Source organism: Apium graveolens, chromosome 3 (genome assembly GCF_009905375.1).
Source record: "Apium graveolens cultivar Ventura chromosome 3, ASM990537v1, whole genome shotgun sequence".
Classification (NCBI taxonomy): domain Eukaryota; kingdom Viridiplantae; phylum Streptophyta; class Magnoliopsida; order Apiales; family Apiaceae; genus Apium; species Apium graveolens.
In genome coordinates, this window is record NC_133649.1 from 2,710,563 (window position 1) to 2,732,294 (window position 21,732).

Consider the following 21,732-nt stretch of genomic DNA (forward strand, 5'->3'; position numbering starts at 1 on the left):
CAACTAACTAGAATTATAAAAAATGATTATTCAACATATTTCTATATTCAACTAACCATAGACTAGTAGTTTCTTAAATTTCTAAAAAATTAATGACCATTCAATCACATTCATGGACTTGAATCTTTTCAATTTTAAAAGTTACGTGTATAAATTAGAGAACCTTATCAAAAGTTATCTACTCTTCTAGAAAATATGCCTCCTAAACAATCTTCCCATGTTACAATGACCGATAAAATTCGAAAAAAATTATGTCAGTACAAAAAAGAGCACCCTAATGTAACTCAAAAAAAATCTATAACAGTGGCCGAAGGAGAAACATAATCTCAAAATTTCCCAATCTACCATATCCAATAGGGGTGAGCAAACAAAAACCGAAAAACCGAAACCGGACTGAATAACCGAAAAACCGCACCGAAAAAAACCGAAACCGACAAAAACCGAAAAAAACCGTAACCGAACCGAACCGACCGGACGATTTGGTAACGGTTACGGTTTTATCCTTAAAACCGAACCGAAAAACCGAACCGCTAATATTATTTTAAAATATTTAATATATATTTATTTACTTATCTATTTTATACAAATATGAGTATATGATACTTGCCAAATTTATATAAGAATTTTAAAAACCTTTTGTTGTTGGGCCTGTAGATGGATTATGATAGTCATTTACTTGCACTTGGACTTGTCGATAGTCATTCATATTATAGCTCTATTAATTCATCAATACGAATCCCTCATTTAACGATGCTACTTGTTTGTTACATTATACTAAATAATTAATTTTCTTAGATCTATATTAAATAACGTCTATAAATATTCTTAGTATTATATTAAATAATTATTTTTTTTAAAAAAAAAAAATCCGAAAAAACCGAAACCGATAAACGGTTAACCGAACCGAAAATAACCGTTCCGAACGGTTCGGTTACGGTTAATAGGTAGAAACCGAACCGAACCGACATACACGGTTCGGTAACAGTTTTCGGTAAAAACCGAACCGAACCGAACCGAACCGTGCACACCCCTAATATCCAATACACTTCGTCGTAGTGCAGAACTACTCAATGTTAGTAAAGTAAGTGAGAGTTCAAGGCGCCAAAAAATGGTTACATGCCCGCTCATGGAAACGGCGATGTTGGAGTGGGTTCATACGTATCAAACTAAGATTAACATCATTGGTGATATTATGAAAGAAAAAGGTGTGTTATTTCTTAATAAGTTGTATCCTGATGCAAAATCATTTGACTTCTCAAATGGGTAGTTGGAGAGATTTAAGCAACGACATGGAATAAAATCTTTTCGACGTTTTGGAGAAAGCAGAACTGTTGATGTGCAAGCAATTAAAAATGTGATTCCTAGTTTGAAGAATGTTCTTGATCAATACGATTGGAAAGACATTTATAATATGGATGAAACTGGACTCTTCTATAGAATATTACAGGTAAAAATTATTTTTAATATTTAATTTATTTGCATGAGTTTTCATGGATGCATGTACTTTAATAAAAATATGATCAAACTAGGCTGATAACTCTTTGGAAACGAAACAACTCGAAGGTTGCAAGCAAAACAAGGAAATAATGATTGTGGTTGTATGCACTAATGTAGATGGCAGTGGCAAATTTCCCTTGTGGGTGATTGGAAAATACTTAAATCGACGATGTTTTAAGCATATTAATCGAGATAATCTTGGTTGTCAATATCGAGCAAATCAAAAGTCTTGGATGACATAAACTCTCTTCCTAGAATGGCTTAAAGATTTTGATCAACAAGTAAAAAATTGAAAAGTGTTGCATCTCCTTGACAATTGCAGTGCACATGTACCACTGGGAGAGCTTCAAAATCAAATCAATCTTAGAAACACTACAGTGCATTATCTCTCACTAAATATGACATCAAAATTGCAACCATGTGATGCTGAATTATTCGTAATATTAACGCATACTATCATCGTCGTTTCACTCTTAAATTTCTTGAATGTTTAGAGACTAATACTCCATATCCTGAAAAAATTGATATCCTGGAAGCAATTCGTATGGTTGTGGCAGTATGGACATCGGATGTTAAACCACAAAGCATCGCAAATTATTTCCTTCATTGCAAAATTCGTACTGTCCCACCAAAACAGGTGGTTATGGAGAAAGATAATGACACGCAGGTTGTTATTCAAGGGCTAAAAGATTAATACAGAACATGCAGTATAAGAATCCAATGAATGTTAATCAATTACTTGATTTTCCGGTCGAGCAAGAGATTTGCTACACTTCAACGGAACAAGATATTGTTGAGACATTGCTAAGTCAATCAAATAAATATGAATTGTAGGTGGATGGAGAAGAAGATGATAGTCACGAGATACCTAAAATTCCGACATCTAGCGTTATTCAAATGTTACAATCAATAGAGATATTCTTATGGCAACAAGAGGGTGATCAAAAAGATGTGGTGAAGACAATTCAGAAGATATTAGATAATGTAAAAGTTAATGGACAATCAAATCTAAAGCAAGTTAGTATAATGAAATATTTTTCTGGTTCATAGGGGACATGAAATATATGTATTTAATTGAAATTATCATTTTATGCGAAAATTGAGACCGATATTTAACACTAAAATTTTCTGAAAAAATATTAATTATAACGATAAAGGGTTTATTAATTTTTAATACTGATCCCGAGTCGGGACCGGAATATTTTATTAATTTAAAGAGATTATCATTTAGAGGGTAATATTTAACAGTGTTCCAGAAATCGCTAGGCGTGCCAGGGCGGTTAGGGTACCTTCGAGAGATTAATCAGCAAGTCGAAGATTAATTGGACTGATTAATCGGAACATTAATCGGAATAATATAAATAATATTTTTAATTTTTATAATTATATAATGATCAATATGTCAAATATTTGTTTGAAAAAAGAAATTCGAATGGTATTAAATAATATCTACACATTTGACATTAGTTATGTACTAATTATTGAATTTACAATATTAACTATATTTTAATTCACACTTTTAAACTAATTACAATATGTCTTTTTTTATATTTTAATTGAGAAAATAAATATATTAGATTACTTGTTACTTCATACCAATACTTTATATTAGAAATTTACATGATATTGTGTGAAATTATGAAATTAATGAATTAAAATTATAAAAACATAAAAAAATATTTTTTTAAAATTATTTCCCGCCTAGGACCGATTTTTGACCGCCTAGCCCGCGTAATCCCGATTTTGACCCGATTTTTTTTAAAAACGCCCAAATCACCGCCTAGGTCCGAATCGGGGCGTTTTAACACCGCCTAGACCGATTTTTAGAACACTGTTATTTACACGGGTTATACTGTAACAAGGAAACATCTCGCATTGATCCGGGAGAAACAACGTCACAACATATATTTTGCAACTTTGTTTTCAGTTTAGGCGGCCGTCTACACCGATTTTTAGAACACTGTTATTTACAAGGGTTATACTGTACCAAGGAAACATCTCGCATTGATCCACAGGATACAACGTCACAACATATAATTTGCAACTTTGTTTTTAGTTTAATTTAAAAAGGTTGACACTATATTAGAAAATTGATAAACCTAAATGAAGCACTATTGATCCAGAAGATACAACGTCACAACATATAATATGCAACTTTGTTTTTAGTTTAATTTAAAAAGGTTGACACTATATTAGAAAATTGATAAACCTAAATGAAGCACTATTGATCCAGAAGATACAACGTCACAACATATAATTTGCAACTTTGTTTTTAGTTTAATTTAAAAAGGTTGACACTATATTAGAAAATTGATAAACCTAAATGAAGCACTATTGATCCAGAAGATACAACGTCACAACATATAATTTGCAACTTTGTTTTTAGTTTAATTTAAAAAGGTTGACACTATATTAGAAAATTGATAAACCTAAATGAAGCACTAGGGTAAAGTAAACAAACAACACAAGCTCCTATCTCCCTTTTTTTTATTTTAGTTTCATCTGCGCACCCAAAAAAGTTACATATACATAGAATTGCTTTTTGGCTCTAAAATTAGTAAAAGAAACAAGCTTATAGGCCTTTAATCTAGCTTATAATATGCATGAATATGAAACATGTATATTTAAGGAAATGTACAATTTTGAATTCTGTTTTTTTTATCACAAGACAAAAAGACAATATATAAGATCTAGAAGAAACTGATAAAGTAACAATTAGATATTTCGTCGAAACATAGATTATATAAGTGGGTTAGATGTGTATTTTTAGTTCACACCACATATTTGACCAACTTCAGACATAAATATTCAATTTGGTCTCCTGTTTGAGAGTCAGTTTTTTAACACTCATAATTTTATCAGATCTGTCCATGTGATAATTGACTGATAAAACTAAAATAAGATAGTTGGTTTTATTTTAGGAAGTTAATACGTGCACACCCTTCGTTTATAGTTGCATATCCTTTACTGACATTCAGACCAAAATATATTTATGTACATATTTAATTTTATTCTCTTTTCATGCATGACAAGAATAATTTGGTCTTAATTTCAATAAAAGGCGCGCACCTATAAATTAATGGTGCACATATCAGCTTCCTAATTTCATAAGGTTGTCTGAAAGATTCAACTTTTTTTATAAAAAAATGTAAGTACCTTGTGGATTTCAGGATTTGCATACAAACTCTATTAGTTAAATTTGCTTCAAGTAAAATTATGATAATTTTATTGTTTTCCAATCTCATTATTATGAACAGAATGTATTTCAAATTTTGATTAGTGAATGTATGAGAAATGTTGTATAACCAAATCGGTTCTCAAAATCGTTATTGATAACCTTCTCACGTGGAGATAAGACTCGCGTATATGCACATGCGGTCACAGATTAAAACATGAAAAAGATACTAGGCCATGTTATTTGGGGTCTTACTCTAATACTTTAAAATTTTAGATATATTATTTATTTAAATTAATATATTTAGGGAGGGACTCGAGTTCGAGTCATGCCATCCCTATTTGTTTAATTTAAGGAAAATTCTTGGTGTACAGAATCGTGTACAAAATTTTGTGGAGGGTTTTAATTGGAATGACCCCCTATATACACATCAACAAACCCAATTAAAACACCCCACATCAATTGTCATGTCATTCTGTACATTATATGAGTATTGGTATTGATTATATCAATTGAGGATGAGTGTTAAAGTATAGGATCATGTTCGGGCATTTGTTAGTCATTGGGAAAAATGTTGGTCATGGATTAAGGAACTTATAGCAATACTCTTATATTAAATCCTACCCAAATCTGACAACTAACTAAAATGTATGTTTAATTATATAAAAAAAACTATAATGTTCTGTTAGTTAGTTACTCTGTTATGGAATTCAGGTTTCTTTTGGCCTTTATTAAACTAAGGCAGCCTCCCCCCACCAGCAAATTTGACTGTAGCACAATGCCACTCCCAGTCCTGGTCAAACCACCCTTAACGTCACCCCATTTGCATGCATGCACTACCTCTATGGCCTCTCTCTATATATACATGTCCTTAATTGTTCTTTCACTTCATTCATTCATTCTTAATCATCTGCTAATTACACTCATAAACCTTAATCTCTTCAGCCTTAAACACACTCTCAGACTTTCTCATACTTTCTCATACTCATTCTCATACTCATAAACCTGAATTCTTCAGCCTTAAACAGATTATCAGCTAATAATGTCTACTAACTTCATCACCATCTTTGTTATTTTTCATTTATTCACCTCTTTAAGTTACTTTAGTGAAGCCCGGCCACTTGTTGATTTTAAGTCGAAAGAGAGTTATATGAATACCGCGATTCAAGAGATGTTCAATGGTTTCTATATTGCTGCAATGAAAACTGGAGGTCCTGGTTCTGGAAGAAAAGTATATAATTCTCCAGTTAGTGTGGATTTTGAAGATATTAAAAATTCTGGACGGTCTGAAGGAGGGAAAGGACATGGATCCGTAAACACTGTAATTGTCGAAGAAATGAAGAATTCTGGACCTTCTTCAGGAGGGAAGGGACATGGATTTGTAAGTTCAGAAATTACTGAAGAAATGAAAATTTCTGGACCATCTGGAGAAGGTAAAGGACATGCATCTGTGAACGCACATATTACAGAAGAAATGAAGCATTCTGGACCATCTGCGGGAGGGGAAGGACATGCATCCGTGAAAGCACATATTACAGAGGAAATGAAGCATTCTGGACCATCTGCGGGAGGGGAAGGACATGCATTTGTGAACGCACAAATTACAGAAGAAATGAAGAATTCCGGGCCATCTGCAGGAGGGGAAGGACATGCATTTGTGAACACACAAATTACAGAAGAAATGAAGAATTCCGGGCCATCTGCAGGAGGGCAAGGACATGCATTTGTGAACACACAAATTACAGAAGAAATGAAGAATTCCGGGCCATCTGCAGGAGGTGAAGGACATGCATTCGTAAATGCAGAAGTTACTGAAGAAATGAAGAATTCCGGGCCATCTGCAGGAGGGCAAGGACATGCATTCCTAAATGCAGAAGTTACTGAAGAAATGAAAAATTCTGGACCATCTGCCGGAGGGAAAGGCCATGAGTTCGCAAATTCTGAAATAGAAGATGCCAAGACTTCTGGACCTTCTGCCGGAGGAAAGGGTCATGATTTTAAGACTCTGGGAGAGGAGAACAATGCAGGACCATCTGCTAGAGGAAGAGGACACTAAGTAGTTGTTTTCATCTCTGCTAGGCATACATTTGTTGGTGTTTATTTATTTTATTAATTCTTTGTAACTCTCTATTATTGGTTTATTTTTTTGTAATTGATCTAATTCTTTATCTAATTATTCACTTCCTCTTAGGCAAGTGTAGTTTGATCATTTAGTTCCAACTCTAGCTACTCTGTAATATTTTTGTAAATGCATTATTTTATACAAAGTGATAAGAGTTACCTGATAAATTAGCTTATGAACAATACAGATACTTCATATTCAATATTTTGATTTAGCAGAAATAAAAAATAAAAATCAAACACTACCCAATAAACCGGAATACCATTTATTTTCCCCACAGAGAGAGCCACAGAGTCTAAATACATCAAAATGTGTATTTTTATTATCTTCCTTTCTCTCTGTTTCCAACTTCATTGTTTCTGAACTTACATTTCATGAACCTTGATGACAATTTAGTGATTCTATTTCGTGCAGTGTTAAAAATTTGGCCCTGGCAACCGGAGGACCTGAGGCCGTGTCACAAGCTAGCCATCGTGTTCCAGAAACATAAGAATATTATTTATAAGTGAAAAATACAAAATGGAGGATCAGAGCCATGCACTAGATTCTGTGAACAGAACAATTGTGTGTTTTGCAGAAACAATTTACAGGACAAATGGTGTATGGGAAGGGCCTAATCCATTGTCTCCAATAGTGCCTATCTTTGTCTTTCAGTTACCTCTTTGTATATTCGCTGCTCGTGTTGTCTATCTCCTGTTAAAGCGTTTCAATATGCCTTCCTTCATTGGCGAACTCATCGTATGTAGTTTTCGTCTCTCTCTCTCTCTCTCTCTCTCTCTCTCTCTCTCTCTCTCTCTCTCTCTCTCTCTCTCTCTCTCCCCCCCCCCTCTCTCCCTCTCTCTCTCCCCCCCCCTCTCTCCCTCTCTCTCTCTCCCTCTCCCTCTCTCTTCCTCTCCCTCTCTCTCTCTCTCTCTCTCCATACACCTTTGATTGTTGCAATGCATGCATGATGCGGCCCTGAAGTTTATGGGGCCTAAATTGAAATCAAATTTTGGGGCCCTAACATACACGCTGCAGATTTAGCAAATTCATAAACAAAGAGTATTTCAGAATTTCGGGGCCCTTGGTGTCAGGGACCCTAGGCGCATGTCTTGTCAACCTATAGGCAAGGCCGCCCCTGCATGATACGTGAATTAGCATAAATTTGTCAAATGAGATAGAAAAGCATATGTTCTGATCATCAAACACAGGATCACTAATGTTATATGTATGTGTTTCTGTATAATTTCCTAAGCAGATTATGTTTGTGCAGGGTGGAATACTAATAGGACCGACATTTTTCGGGAAAATATTGCCATCATACTACAAATGGTATTTTCCAGCTTATGCTTTCATAGTGATAGAGCCAATGGCACACTTTGCACTAATTTACTACGCATTCATCATGGGGCTACGGATGGACATCCTAACGATACGTAGAACAGCAACTAGGGCTGTTGGCATTGCTATATCAGGCACCATCATCCCTTTCTTGCTTGGAATGAGCTTCTTTTTCATGATCTCCAATGGTGAAAGGATCTCTGGTTGCATATTCTGGGGATTTGCACTCTGCGTTTCTGGCTACTCATCACTTGCTCAGATAACTGAGAAGCAATCACTCATGCACACAGAGATAGGAAAGTTAGCTATAGCTTCTAGCCATATTAGTGAGCTCATCTCATGGGGCCTTCTTACTATAGGACTAGCTATAGCAAACACTGAAGCTGGATTTTTTGTTGCAACTATAGCATCCGGTCTATATGCTTGCTTATGTCTTTATGCTGTCCGTCCAGCATTGGTATGGATCATACGTCACACAGCTGCAGGACAAGGATACAGTGAATTTTACCTTTGCTCAATTTTGAGTGGAATGGCCTTGAGTGGTGTAATCACAGATGCCATAGGTACACATCCAATGATCGGAGCGTTTGTGTTTGGCCTAATTGTACCTGATGAAGTGCTGCAATCTACTTTGGTAGAGAGGACTGAGGACTTCATTATGGAGATTATGATGCCTGCATTTTTTGCAGTCTGTGGACTAAGAACAAATCTAGCTTCTTTGACAACAAACAACGTATCGTGGATGGTGGTTGCAGTTGTTATAATTTTACTTGTTATAACAAAGATTATTAGCGCTCTTTTTGCTTCTTTTTTCACCAATCTGGCAGCTAAAGAAGCTGCTGCTGTTGGAATCTTGACAAACACCAAGAGTATCTTGGCCTTGATCATTCTCGAAATTGCCCAAGAGCACGGGGTATTCTCTCGTTCTCTTGATTCTAATGACCCTTATTACTTTCAATTGCAGTCCTATCTATAGTTTTTTCTTTAGTATCAAGTAAAATTGAATGTTGACATTAGTGTTCATCAATATATGTTTTATCCAGGCCTTAAGCACCCAAGAATATTCAATGATGGTGGTTTCGATTATAATAATGACTGTAATTGTTCCCCCACTGACAATGGTTTATCATCCGGTTGATAATGTTGAGCCCTACAAGCGGAGAACAATTGAAAAATCAAAACCAGACGAAGAGCTCCGAGTACTTGCATGTATTTATGACATGCGCAATGTTCCCTCCATCATCAATCTCCTCGAGGCCTCGAATGCAAGCCAAAAATCACCCATCAGTGTCTTTGCTCTCCACCTAGTAGAGCTTATTGGCAGGGCAACTGCTATGGTTATTGTGCACACCACCCGCAAAGCAGGAACCAAACACCTTACTCAATCAGAAGCCCAAACAGAACAAATTATCAGCGCTTTTGACAATTATGAGCTTCGTTGTAATGGAGTTATGGTACAAACACTTACTGCAAGATCTGCATTCTCTAGCATGGATGAAGATATCTGCGGTGTGGCAAAAAGTAGACGTGCAGCTTTTATTATCTTGCCATTTCATAGACAACAAGCACATGATGGGGAAATGGAAGACATTAATCCTTCCATACGAAATGTTAATGAAAATGTCTTGTCAAGCACTCCATGTTCTGTTGGTATACTCATAGACCGTCGAATGCCTGATTCTTTTGAGTTTCCACGTCGCGTTGCTGTGTTATTTTTTGGAGGCCCTGATGACAGAGAAGCATTAGCATATGCCTGGAGAATGTCAGAACACGAAAATGTGACCTTAAAAGTTGTTAAGCTTGTACCAGCAAAGCCTATTGCGCCATCAGATCCAATGGATTTCATGGGTGCAGACAATAGCACTGTGACTGTGCCAATAGATGCTGAGAAAGAGAAAGTGTTAGATGATGAATGTATAAACAAGTTCAATATCGACACAGTGAACGATAATTCAGTAGTGTTTCAAGAATTAGTACTCAATGATGAAGAAGAAACCATAAGAACTATCAAAGGAATGGATGGCAATCATGATCTTTTCATAGTAGGAAGAGGACGAGGCGCGATATCACCTCTAACTGCAGGACTGGCTGATTGGTGTGACTGTCCCGAGCTCGGGCCTATTGGAGATCTTTTTGCAACTTCTGAGTTTTCTTCTTCATTTTCTGTGCTGGTAATGCAACAGTATGTTAAAAGTGCAGATGGTAAAGAAGAATCAGAGCTAGCCTCCGAATCATTTGCAAGACCGGAATCAGAACAGCATCAGTGGAGACCATCAAACGCAACAAGTGAAGATGTATTCGGGTCCTTTGATAGTAAAGAGAGGAAGTTTAGTCATGAAAGTTAATCCAGATTTTGCCACAAAGTAAATATAAATTTTACATTGCCTATTAAGGTATATTCCTGGCATATAGCTAATTGTATCATGTAGTGCAATTAAGTGTAATTTTTTCGATAAACCTCCAACTTTCCCTGTTGTCTTATCTTTTATTTTTGTTAATTTGTTTAATTTTCTTGATTATTATTCAAAACTATCCAAGAACATATGTTTCTAGTTGTACAGAACGTCCGAATTGGGACAGTTTTCTCCTATTCGGACGTTCTGTATCAATCGTCTTGACATACTAATTCTACAAACAGTGCTATGTTAGAAGATCTTAGTATGAAACATACTGCATTTCAATCAACATTCTTACTATCATATATCATCACGGAGCATGCACATCTAGGAAGCAAGGACACGGGTGCGGGAGTGTGAGTGCGTAGTGCGAGAATACGGGAATTCGACAAATATAAAAATACGGGGATACGGGTGCGGTGGCACACGGGAAAAATAAACAAAAAATTCGTATATATTTCATGTTAAACATAATAAAACTTACTAACAAAACCAGAACTTGCTTGAAAAATGAATCAAATGCATCATTTATTAATGTAAAACACAAAAATGCAAGTAAAATCTTTTAGATTATGCAAAAATGAATACGATAATCAATACTTATGTATTAAGTAATAGACATGAATACTTAATTTTGTAACTGTAGTTCGCTGAAATAGATTTTAACTACAATTTCTAAAGATAAAATTCATATTAGTATAATAGAAGAGTCCGTGCGTCCGATACGGGGATACGTGTGTCCGAGAATCCGACACGGGGACTCGGCAGCGACCCAAGTGTCCCTGCTTCTTAGATGCACATTAGTCTGTCAAACTGTTACAAACAAAACATAGCACACTAATCATAAAAGATCGACTTTAAATTCATTGTCTGGAGACTGTCGGGATCCCTGGATTTGCTAAATTAATCATAAAAGATCGACTTAAATTTAAGGTAGACCATAGCACATTGATTTGAGTAGACTTTCTAACATTGCAAAGTGTTTTGTCGTAGAGGAAAGGTAATAAGACCTATTCAAAGAAAGGGGCTTCAATTGGCTCGAATGAAAGTCAAGGAAAGTAACATCTCTGCAAAGTAAGAATGGTGAATTGCAGAAACAATAAGCTTCAATTGGCTAGAATGAAAGTCAAGGAAAGTAACATCTCTGCAAAGTAAGAATGGTGAATTGCAGAAACAATAACATCTCTGTATGACATTCTGCATTAAGAGGATCTTTGTTAACTAGTGATCCGAATTATGTTTGTACTAATTTTTTTTCTGTCACTACTCTTTTCTGTAAAAATTTCATCATCTTCACTGCCTCATAATCTGAAGCAAGGCTTGTCTCTTTCTGTGGAGAACAACGACGACATTTTGATTTCAAAAAATGGTGTTTTCTCTGCAGGATTTTACAAAGTTGGAGAGAACGTCTTCTGTTTTTCGATATGGTATACTCATGTAAACGATACCGTAGTTTGGATGGCCAACAGAGACAGGCCTGTAAATGGGAAACACTCAAAACTCTCTCTACAAAAATCTGGTGATCTTATCTTAAAAGATGCAGGGGCTTCTGTTTTTTGGTCTATTGAGAATAATCGAAACTCTTCTGATCCTGTTCAACTTCAACTTAATGACACTGGCAATCTTGTTTTTCATACACTGAATGGTAAAGCCTATGGTGACACAATTTGGCAAAGCTTTGAGTCACCGACAAATACACTTTTACCTAATCAAGGATTTACTAGAGAAAGGAGGTTGGTGGCCTCGAAGAGCAGAACTAATCATTCTTCTGGCTTCTACAAGCTCATTTTTAGTGATGATAATATACTGAGTTTGGTTTTTAATGGCTTGGAGACTGATAGCGTGTACTGGCCTGATAATAATGGACTGCCTTGGGAAGTTGGGAGGAGTAATTACAATGAAAGTAGGCGCGCAGTTCTTGATTCTTTTGGATATTTCTTGTCTACAGATAAACTGAATTTTACAGTTGGGGACTATGGACTGCGACGACAGCCTCAGAGAAGATTAGTGCTTGATCCTGATGGTAACATTCGAGTGTATAGTTTGAATGAGAAGAAAACATCTTGGGATGTTCAGTGGCAAGCCTTTTCTCAGGCGTGCAAGATTCATGGAATTTGCGGAGAAAACAGCTTGTGCAGTTATGAGTTTGGTGGTAGAAAATGTTCTTGTTTGCCTGGGTACAAGATGAGGGATATCAAAGATTGGTCTAATGGATGTGAACCTGAAATGAATTTTACATGCAATGGAGGAAGCCGAAAAGATGAAGAATTTATACAAATTCCTCATGTTGAATTTACTGGTTATGCTATGGATGATTATCAGAATTATACTTTAGATCGGTGCAAGAAAAAATGCTCGGACATCTGCAGCTGCATAGCGTTTAACCATCTGTATAACAAGGACAAAGGTTTATACGTTTGTAGTATCAAAGCTCTATTGTTAAATGGCTACAGATCTTCTTCTGTCGACAATTCAATGTATATAAAGCTACCAAAAAGTGTCACAAGCTCTTCTCAAAAACAAAATCAAGATTTGAAGTTGACTTGTTCGCCAGATGATCATGTGTTGCTGGACAGGGTGTACAAGAAAAAGCACAAAAATCGTTCAGTCCAGTCTATTTTCTGGTTCACCATTGCATTTGGGGGATTCGAGATTTTCTGCATCCTGGTTTACTATTACAAAGCTAGGGGACCTTCCCATGCAAAATCTAGTATGCAAAATTACCACCAAGTTGCAACTGGTTTCAGCAGATTTACCTATGCTGATCTCAAGAAAGCATCGCGAAATTTCAGTGAGGAGATTGGAATAGGAGGTGGTGGCATTGTATACAAAGCTTTGTTACCAGATGATCGTGTTGCAGCAATTAAGCGACTAAACAACACTGATGAACAAGGTGAAGCTGAGTTCCTAGCTGAAGTGAACATCATTGGAAGGCTTAACCATATGAATCTTATCGAAATTTGGGGGTACTGTGCAGAGGCAAAGCATAGGCTTCTAGTGTATGAGTACATGGAACATGGTTCTTTGGCAGAAAACCTCCATACCAGTTCCCTTGATTGGGAAAAAAGATACCAAATTGCGGTAGGCACAGCCAAAGGTCTAGCTTACTTGCACGACGAGTGCCTAGAATGGGTATTGCACTGTGATGTAAAGCCTGAAAACATACTTTTGGACTCAGATTACAGACCAAAAATATCAGATTTTGGGCTCTCAAAACTACTCAACAGAGGAACCAATGTTGGTAATTCAGCATTCTCCAAGATAAGAGGGACTAGAGGATACATGGCTCCTGAATGGGTTTACAATCTTTCCATTACTTCTAAAGTCGACGTTTACAGCTATGGCATTGTTATGCTTGAACTGATTACTGGCAGGAGTCCAACGACGACAAGAAGTGCATTAGGTAGCAATGATAGTGTTGGTAATGGGGGAGAACCTAGAGGAATGATGAGTTGGGTGAGGGAGAAAACGAAAGAAGGTGCAGAAATAGTCGATCCCAAAATCAACGGAGCGTACAATATTGGAGAATTGGAAGTTCTGCTAAAAGTTGCTCTGCAATGTGCAGAAGATGAGAAAGATGCAAGACCTTCCATGAGTCAAGTTGTAGATATGCTACGTTCTGGTCATGATTGATAAAAGCATGATACATTCTTTAATTTCTTACTTTTCTTAGTTTTACAGATCTATTATTGTGTCATCTTCTTCCTCAGTCACTTGCATTTCATAGTTGCATGTCTAGTACATCTAGCTCCAGTATAAATAGAAAGTGCAAATATAATCATCCATTGTCACATAGCTGTCTTAGTTTTGATGAATTTAATGTTTGTGTTTAATTATTGATACTGGCATACTGCTCTAGACTATAGTGCTTCCTTGATGTTTCTCCATTAACTATAGTTGTCGTATTTTCTTCTTCATCTTCTTGTCGTATTCTTAGCTACATTGATGGAGACAATTTACCCTTTTGTGCATGAACAATTTATACAAGCACTTGATTATTTATCAAATAGTATATGAAAAACTTGTTTTCAATTGATAGGTTGCAACTGTATTTCCATCTATCCTTCGTTAAAGGTAGATCTCCCTCGTCTCTTAAGTAATCAGTCGTTCTAAGTCCTCTGCCGGCTTGAGCTCTGATTAAGGAACCAATCGCTCTAAAAGCTCAAGCTGTCAGAGGAAGGCCCTTTGCAGGATCTTATATTATTATTCTAACATCTTTAGATGGTGTCTGGAGCAAGATGTCTCTGGCACGTATAATTGAAGGCGTCTTCTTATTATATAACCAGATTAATGTTTCCTGTTGTCTAGGTTAGTTGCAACTGCAGTCTGCAATTGATGTTAATGCACTTGCAGTTTGTTAGGTAGTGGCTAAGTTCCAGATTTGTCACGATAACGGTATTTTAAACAATAACAGTTATCAGAAACATCTGTAGGCAGCAACATCTGTGAATCTTATAGGGCTTAGTTTCTGTTATGAAGATGCTACTCAACAAATGATCAGATAGAAACTAAACACGCATTACATAAGGTTGGTGTCAATGCAACAATACAAATTGCTCGAGTGACTCAAGGTTGACACGCTTTCTGTTCATGGTCAATACTCCCTCCATCTCATATTATGTGTCTTGTTTTGACTAGTTAATGGTCAACTTTTTTATATTTTGACCATAAATTACACTTTATTTATAATTAAATATGATTCAAAAACTTGTATCATTAGAAAATATATCTAATCCTCTTCAAAATGTATTTTTCAATATTTTAAGATAACTTATAAATTTGTCTTAATTGTCAGTCAAAGTGTAGTCAGTTTGACTAGATAATAGTCAAAACAAGACACATAATATGAGATGGATGGAGGGAGTATTATATAAGCGCGATAGCGCAAACCTCAGACTGTACAAGGGATACAGGTATTTTTTCGACAAAAAAGTTGTTAGTAGGATTGACTTGCAATATAAAAACACAAGTGCCCAAGTTATAATAGCAAATAGCCTGTAAACTTGCCAATACTCTGATAAACGAAGCAATGCTTGCCTTTTGTTGGTTAATGCTGTTGAGTTACGCTAGTTTTGTGGGGTGTGAAAAGCACATTATTCTTCTAGCCGGACAGAGCGTGGAGGCGTATTCAACGACACCTGGGATGGAATCGTGCCTCACGAATCCCGGCCTAGTCGATCTGTCATAAGGCTCACAGCAGGGCTCACTTGGGAAAAGGCTCGAGAGCCTCTTCACAAAGACATTGACATAACCAAGACCTGTGGAATTGGCCCGGGAATGGCATTTGCCAATTCATTACTCCACAAATACTCGAGTGTCAGGCAATTGGCTCTAGTCCCTGTTAACAGATGTCATTACCTGTACATATCAGTCAATAGCTGTCCATATCACGTATATATGGTATATCTAAGTATATCCTAAGGCTGATCTTGTGACTGTAATTAGGGAGTTTATTTTGGTTGTAATCATGGGATACACGTAGCTGTTAGAATCTGTATATGACTGTGTTGTACCTATAAATACAGCAGCTCGGCTGGATCAAATACACAAGAGATTTCTACATTCTTCATCTCTTTAGTCTGATATTTTCATGGTATCAGAGCCTGGTCCATATACTGTATAAGCTTTTAGGCAGTTCTGTCTGCATTGTCCATTCCTTAGGCCTTGCGAGGTATTTTCAGTCTTAATTTTTTTTTCGTAACACCTCTAAAATGGAGCCACAACACCATAGATTGGCTATAAAGTTGGATGGGAAAAACTACTTCCTGTGGGCGTCCTATTTCAAAAACTTTTTGGAGGGTCAAGATCTGTGGTCATATGTTGATGGCACCACTACCAAACCCACTGAAAAGGAACCTAGTGCCAAATGGGTGATTAAAAATGCCAAGATTAAAACTTGGTTCATGGAATCTGTGGACACTTCCATCGCTGTTAATCTCAGCACTTTCAGTACTGCAAATGCGATGTGGGAGTATCTTAAGCGCATCTACAAACAAAGCAACGAGGCAAGGATGTATCAGCTTGAACAAGAGATAAGTAATTTAACCCAAGATTCTTCCAGTATTCAAGAATTTTATTCTGCCATGATGTTACTTTGGAATGAAATGGATATGATTGATGATACCATTCCAGAGGCTGCTCTAGACACTGTTTTAAAGCTCAAACAAAAATATCGTGCTCGGCAATTTCTGATGAAACTGCGACCAGAATTTGAACTTGTTCGTGCTGCAATTCTCAATCGTGGAGGAAAGTCAGATCTTGATACAATTCTTCCAGATCTCCTGGCCGAGGAAACACGATTGATGTCTCTTTCATCACACAAATTGGTCCAAGATACGACTTTGGTTGCTGCTGCCCAGAAGTCAAAATATCGCAATATGAGCACAACAGAATATTTTATTTGCCATGAAAAAGGCCATATTGCTAGTCATTGTTCGAAAAGAAAAGGATCAATGACAAATGCTGCATCATCTCTATTTTGTCGATATTGCAAGACATAAGGGCATCTAATCGAGAATTGTAAGATAAGACCTCCCAAGAATAGAAATCACAAGGCGTATATGGCTTCTTCAACCTCAACGGTTGAACCTGCTGAAACGAATTCACAAATTTCTGGTCAAGCCCCTCATTCTACCTCTCCTTCTCCTGAACTCATTCAACAAGCCATTCAAGCTCTTCAAGCTTCTGATTTTGGTAAGACAAATACACATAACTCTTGAATTATAGACTCCGGTGCTTCCCATCACATGACGGGAAATTCAGATGTTTTTCATTCTAGTGTACCTTATGATAAACAGAAAAATATCATTTTTGCTAATGGGGACAGTCTTCCTGTTAACCGAGTCGGATCTTTAAAACTTGATCTTCCAAACTCTGGTTCTCTAACACTATCGAATGTTTTATATGTACCAAAATTATCTGCCAATCTTATTTCAGTAAGTCAGTTGGTACAACCAAATTGCATCGTCTCATTTTCTGCTTCTGGTTGTTTAATACAGGACTTGCGAACCGGGAATATGATTGGGAACGGCCATAGGAACAGGGATCTCTTTGTTTTGGACTTTGGTGACACATCTTCCACTCAATCTACTTGCTTTCTTGCACCTTCCTCTTCTGAAATAAGTACCTCAAATAAATTGTGGCGATTTTGGCATAACCGTCTTGGCCATCCTCATGCTTTAAATTTGAATTCTTTGTTTTCTTCTGGTGCCTTAGTAGACAAACTTGATATGTCATCAGAAATTGATAAAACTTGTGAGGAATGTGCTCTTTCCAAAGCACATACTTTACCGTTTGTTAAGAGTAATAATCATGCTGTTAGTTCGTTTGATATTATCCATTCTGATGTTTGGGGACCTTCCCGTGTTGGTTCGTTAAGTGGAAAATATTATTATGTTGTGTTCATTGATGACTGGTCACGTTATTCTTGGGTGTATTTTCTACGTCAGAAATCTGAAGTATTACAAGTGTTTAAGTATTTTCAAGCAATGGTGCAAACTCAATTTAATAAGAAAATTAAGATTCTACGCACAGATTCAGGGGGAGAATATATATCCAAAGAATTTAACCATTTTCTAGCTGAAGAGGGAATCATTCATCAAACAAGTTGTCCTCATCAACCCCAACAAAATGGTGTTGCTGAGCGAAAACACAGACATTTAATGGAGACAGCACGTGCTATTCGTATTCATGCAGGTTTATCAAAGGTATTTTGGGCAGAAAGTGTGGCAACATCAGGATATTTGATTAATAGGTTACCTACTCCAGTGATAGGTAACATATCTCCACTAGAGAAGTTGTTTAAATATGCCCCCGACTATAGAAAGCTTCGTATTTTTGGTAGTACTTGTTATGTGCTTCTTCCTAGATCCGAGTACTCAAAAATAGATTCAAAATCTGCAAAATGTATCTTTCTTGGTTATTCGGAATCACAAAAAGGATATCGTTGTTATGATTGGGAAAACAAACGAATGAGAATATCTCGGAATGTGATATTTTTTGAAAGTAAACCATATTTTAAGTCTTCATTTTCTTCGTCTGAATCTGTTGATAATTCCATTCATCTGTCTGTTTTTCTAAAAGATGCGCCAGAAATTATTACTTATCAACGAAGAGCAAATCTTCCCCCTCATATGGCTCAACCATCACAAACTCGGGATCCAGGTAATATCGATTCTCTTAGACAACAAAATGTCCCTCCATCCCCACCATCACAAAACTTTGTTCCACGCCGATCATCGCGTATTTCTAAACAACCTGACCGGTTTTCATTTTTATCTACATTAGATCAATTTTCCATTCCCAGATCATATAAGCAAGCAGCAGAAAGTACAGAATGGAGCCATGCTATGCAGGAAGAGCTGGATGCCTTGATATAGAATAAAATATGGGAGCTTGTTCCTAAACCTGAAAATCAGCCGGTTGTTGGATGTAAATGGGTTTATACAGTAAAGTTGCGGCCTGATGGTTCATTAGATCGATACAAGGCACGGTTGGTAGCACAAGGTTACAAGCAAAAATATGGCATTGATTACAGCGAAACTTTCGCTCATGTTGCTAAAATGACTATCATTCGTACCTTGATAGCTGTTGCTGCAGTTCGAAATTGGGACATATATCAGATGGACGTTAAGAACGCTTTTCTTAACGGTGATCTCTCGGAAACAGTTTACATGCATCCTCCTGTTGGATATTCAACTTTTCCAAACATGGTTTGCAAATTACGGAAAGCGTTGTATGGATTGAAACAAGCTCCTCGGGCTTGGTTTTCTAAACTAAAAGCAGTGTTACAAAAGGCCGGATATTCTCAAAGTCATAATGACTACTCTCTTTTTATTTCAAACACATCACAAGGAACTGTTTTCGCACTCATATATGTTGATGATATTCTAATCACAGGTGACAATCAACAAGGTATACAACATCTTAAGCATATTCTTCAACAATCCTTTCAAATGAAGGATCTTGTCCTTGTATCATACTTTCTTGGATTAGAAATCTCACGACATTCTGATGGTTACTTTGTAAGTCAGCGTAAATACACTCAAGATCTTATCGAAATGGCATGCCTCACTGATGATAAGGTTGTCGATACTCCTCTTGAGCTGAATGTTAAGTACAGCAAAAATGATGGCTCTCCTATTTCAGATCCAAGTCTTTACCGAAGCATCGTTGGAAGTTTGGTCTATCTAACTGTGACCCGTCCTGATATTGCTCATGCAGTCCAACTTGTCAGTCAGTTTGTTTCTGATCCTCGACGATTGCATTTAACCGCTGTTCATCGCATTATTCGGTATCTTCGATCCACTCCAATGCATGGCTTATCATACTTGCATAAGAGTCATTTACAGTTGCGAGCTTTCTCTGATGCTAACTATGCAGGCTGTCCAGACACGGCTCGATCGACTACTGGTTATTGTATATTTTTGGGTAGTTCCTTGATTTCTTGGAAATCAAAGAAGCAACCAACTGTATCAAAGTCATCAACCGAAGCTGAATATCGAGCCATGTCCTCTACGAGTAGTGAGATTATTTGGCTTCAACGACTACTAAAGGACTTTGGTATCCACCTGAAATTTCTCACACCTCTGTATTGTGATAATGAAAGCGCGGTTAAAATTGCAAGCAATCCTGTTTTTCATGAGAGAACCAAATATATTGAAGTCGATTGCCATTTTGTTCGAGAAAAATATGAACAAGGCTTGATTAGTCTTCCGCATGTTTCATCTAAGGACCAACTTGCTGATTTCTTTACGAAGTCACAAACAAAAAGCCGACATAATCATTTTGTCAGCAAACTAATGGTCAGTCCACCATTAGTTTGAGGGGGAGTGTTAACAGATGTCATTAGCTGTCCATATCAGTCAATAGCTGTCCATATCACTGTTGTATATATGGTATATCTAAGTATATCCTAAGGCTGATCTTGTGGCTGTAATTAGGGAGTTTATTTTGGCCGTAATCATGGGATACACGTAGCTTTTAGAATCTGTATATGACTGTGTTGTACCTATAAATACAGCAGCTCGGCTGGATCAAATACACAAGAGATTTATGCATTCTTCATCTCTTTAGTCTGATATTTTCAGTCCCTTGTGCCATTGGTGGCACAAATATAAGCCAGTGGGCTCGTGGATCCCAACTTTACGACCAACTCGTCCGAAGGGCAGGAGCTGCCCTTCGAGATGGAGGCACCCTCCGGGCAATGTTGTGGTATCAAGGTGAAAGCGATACAGATACATTAGCTAATGCAGAATCGTATAAAGATCGATTTGAAACCTTTATAACCAACTTGCGCCAAGATCTTGTGTTCCCTATGCTACCAGTCATTCAAGTAAGCAACTTAAATTACAATTTCAATTTTAGTTTTTTAGTAATAGTCATGTAATTGCTTAAATTTATGTTCACGAGTGAGCCATCGCACATGGCCCCCGAAAATATTAATACTTCATATATATTTATAAACAACAATATCGCAATATTGGATAAATAGACTTGATCAAAAGTGCATTTTTGGAGAAGTGAACAATGAAAGTGTTTTAGAAAAAATTGTTATAAAATATAAGAAAAGAACTTCTCTTTTAAGTGAATGGTCAAAATATATTTTTTGTTTACAATGTATTTTAATAGTTCCTTTTATTAGTCGAAATATAGCTCTTATAAATTTATATTAAAAATTAAATTGAAGACCCAATTTTAGGATTTTGTACAGGGCCCCCAAATTTTTTGCTCCGGCCCCTGCAATATAATTACACCAACGTACTCATACTGCCTCCGACTCGAACATCAAACTCTTATTACTGAACGTAGGATATCACTACCGTTTGTTATGTACAATTAAGGTAGCGTTGGATTCGGGACCTGGACCGTATGTAGAAGAAGTGAGAGAAGCGCAGTTAGGTTCCAAGCTTCCCAATGTGTGGTGCATTGATGCCAAGGGGTTGCAGCTGCAGGCGGATGGACTGCATCTCAGCAGTCCGGCTCAGGTTCAGCTAGGGAAAATGTTGGCTGATGCTTTCCTTCATGGTGTTCTTAGTCCAGTTCACAAGAGTGCCACAACAGGGCTTCCGTAGTCCATTGACAAAAATATAGTATGTGCGGTTTTACTGTAGAGCGGGCAATCGGGTCGTGTCGTGTACTTTCGTGTCGTGTAATTTCGTGTTTCGTGTACGTAAACATGAAACTCATATCCAACCCGAAATGATTTCGTGTACCCATATGTG

General features: G+C 36.9%; 3 protein-coding genes across 3 annotated transcripts; all 3 read left to right on the forward strand.

The window, feature by feature from the left end:
• The first annotated feature begins 6,991 nt into the window (after window positions 1–6,991).
• Window positions 6,992–10,637, forward strand: LOC141710520 (cation/H(+) antiporter 15-like). Its single transcript, XM_074513085.1, has 3 exons — window positions 6,992–7,532; window positions 8,047–9,027; window positions 9,158–10,637. The coding sequence occupies exons 1-3, from the start codon at window positions 7,314–7,316 to the stop codon at window positions 10,457–10,459; spliced, it is 2,502 nt and encodes an 833-aa protein (XP_074369186.1). The 5' UTR covers window positions 6,992–7,313; the 3' UTR covers window positions 10,460–10,637.
• Window positions 10,638–11,344: 707 nt separating this feature from the next.
• On the forward strand, window positions 11,345–14,491 carry LOC141711416 (putative receptor protein kinase ZmPK1). Its single transcript, XM_074513850.1, has one exon. It carries the CDS (start codon window positions 11,747–11,749, stop codon window positions 14,141–14,143), a length of 2,397 nt encoding a protein of 798 aa, XP_074369951.1. The 5' UTR covers window positions 11,345–11,746; the 3' UTR covers window positions 14,144–14,491.
• An 873-nt stretch (window positions 14,492–15,364) lies between these two features.
• Window positions 15,365–21,647, forward strand: LOC141711261 (putative carbohydrate esterase At4g34215). Its single transcript, XM_074513663.1, has 5 exons — window positions 15,365–15,479; window positions 15,600–15,826; window positions 19,262–19,274; window positions 20,599–20,843; window positions 21,352–21,647. Exons 1-5 carry the CDS (start codon window positions 15,365–15,367, stop codon window positions 21,580–21,582), a joined length of 831 nt encoding a protein of 276 aa, XP_074369764.1. The 3' UTR covers window positions 21,583–21,647.
• Window positions 21,648–21,732: the final 85 nt, after the last annotated feature.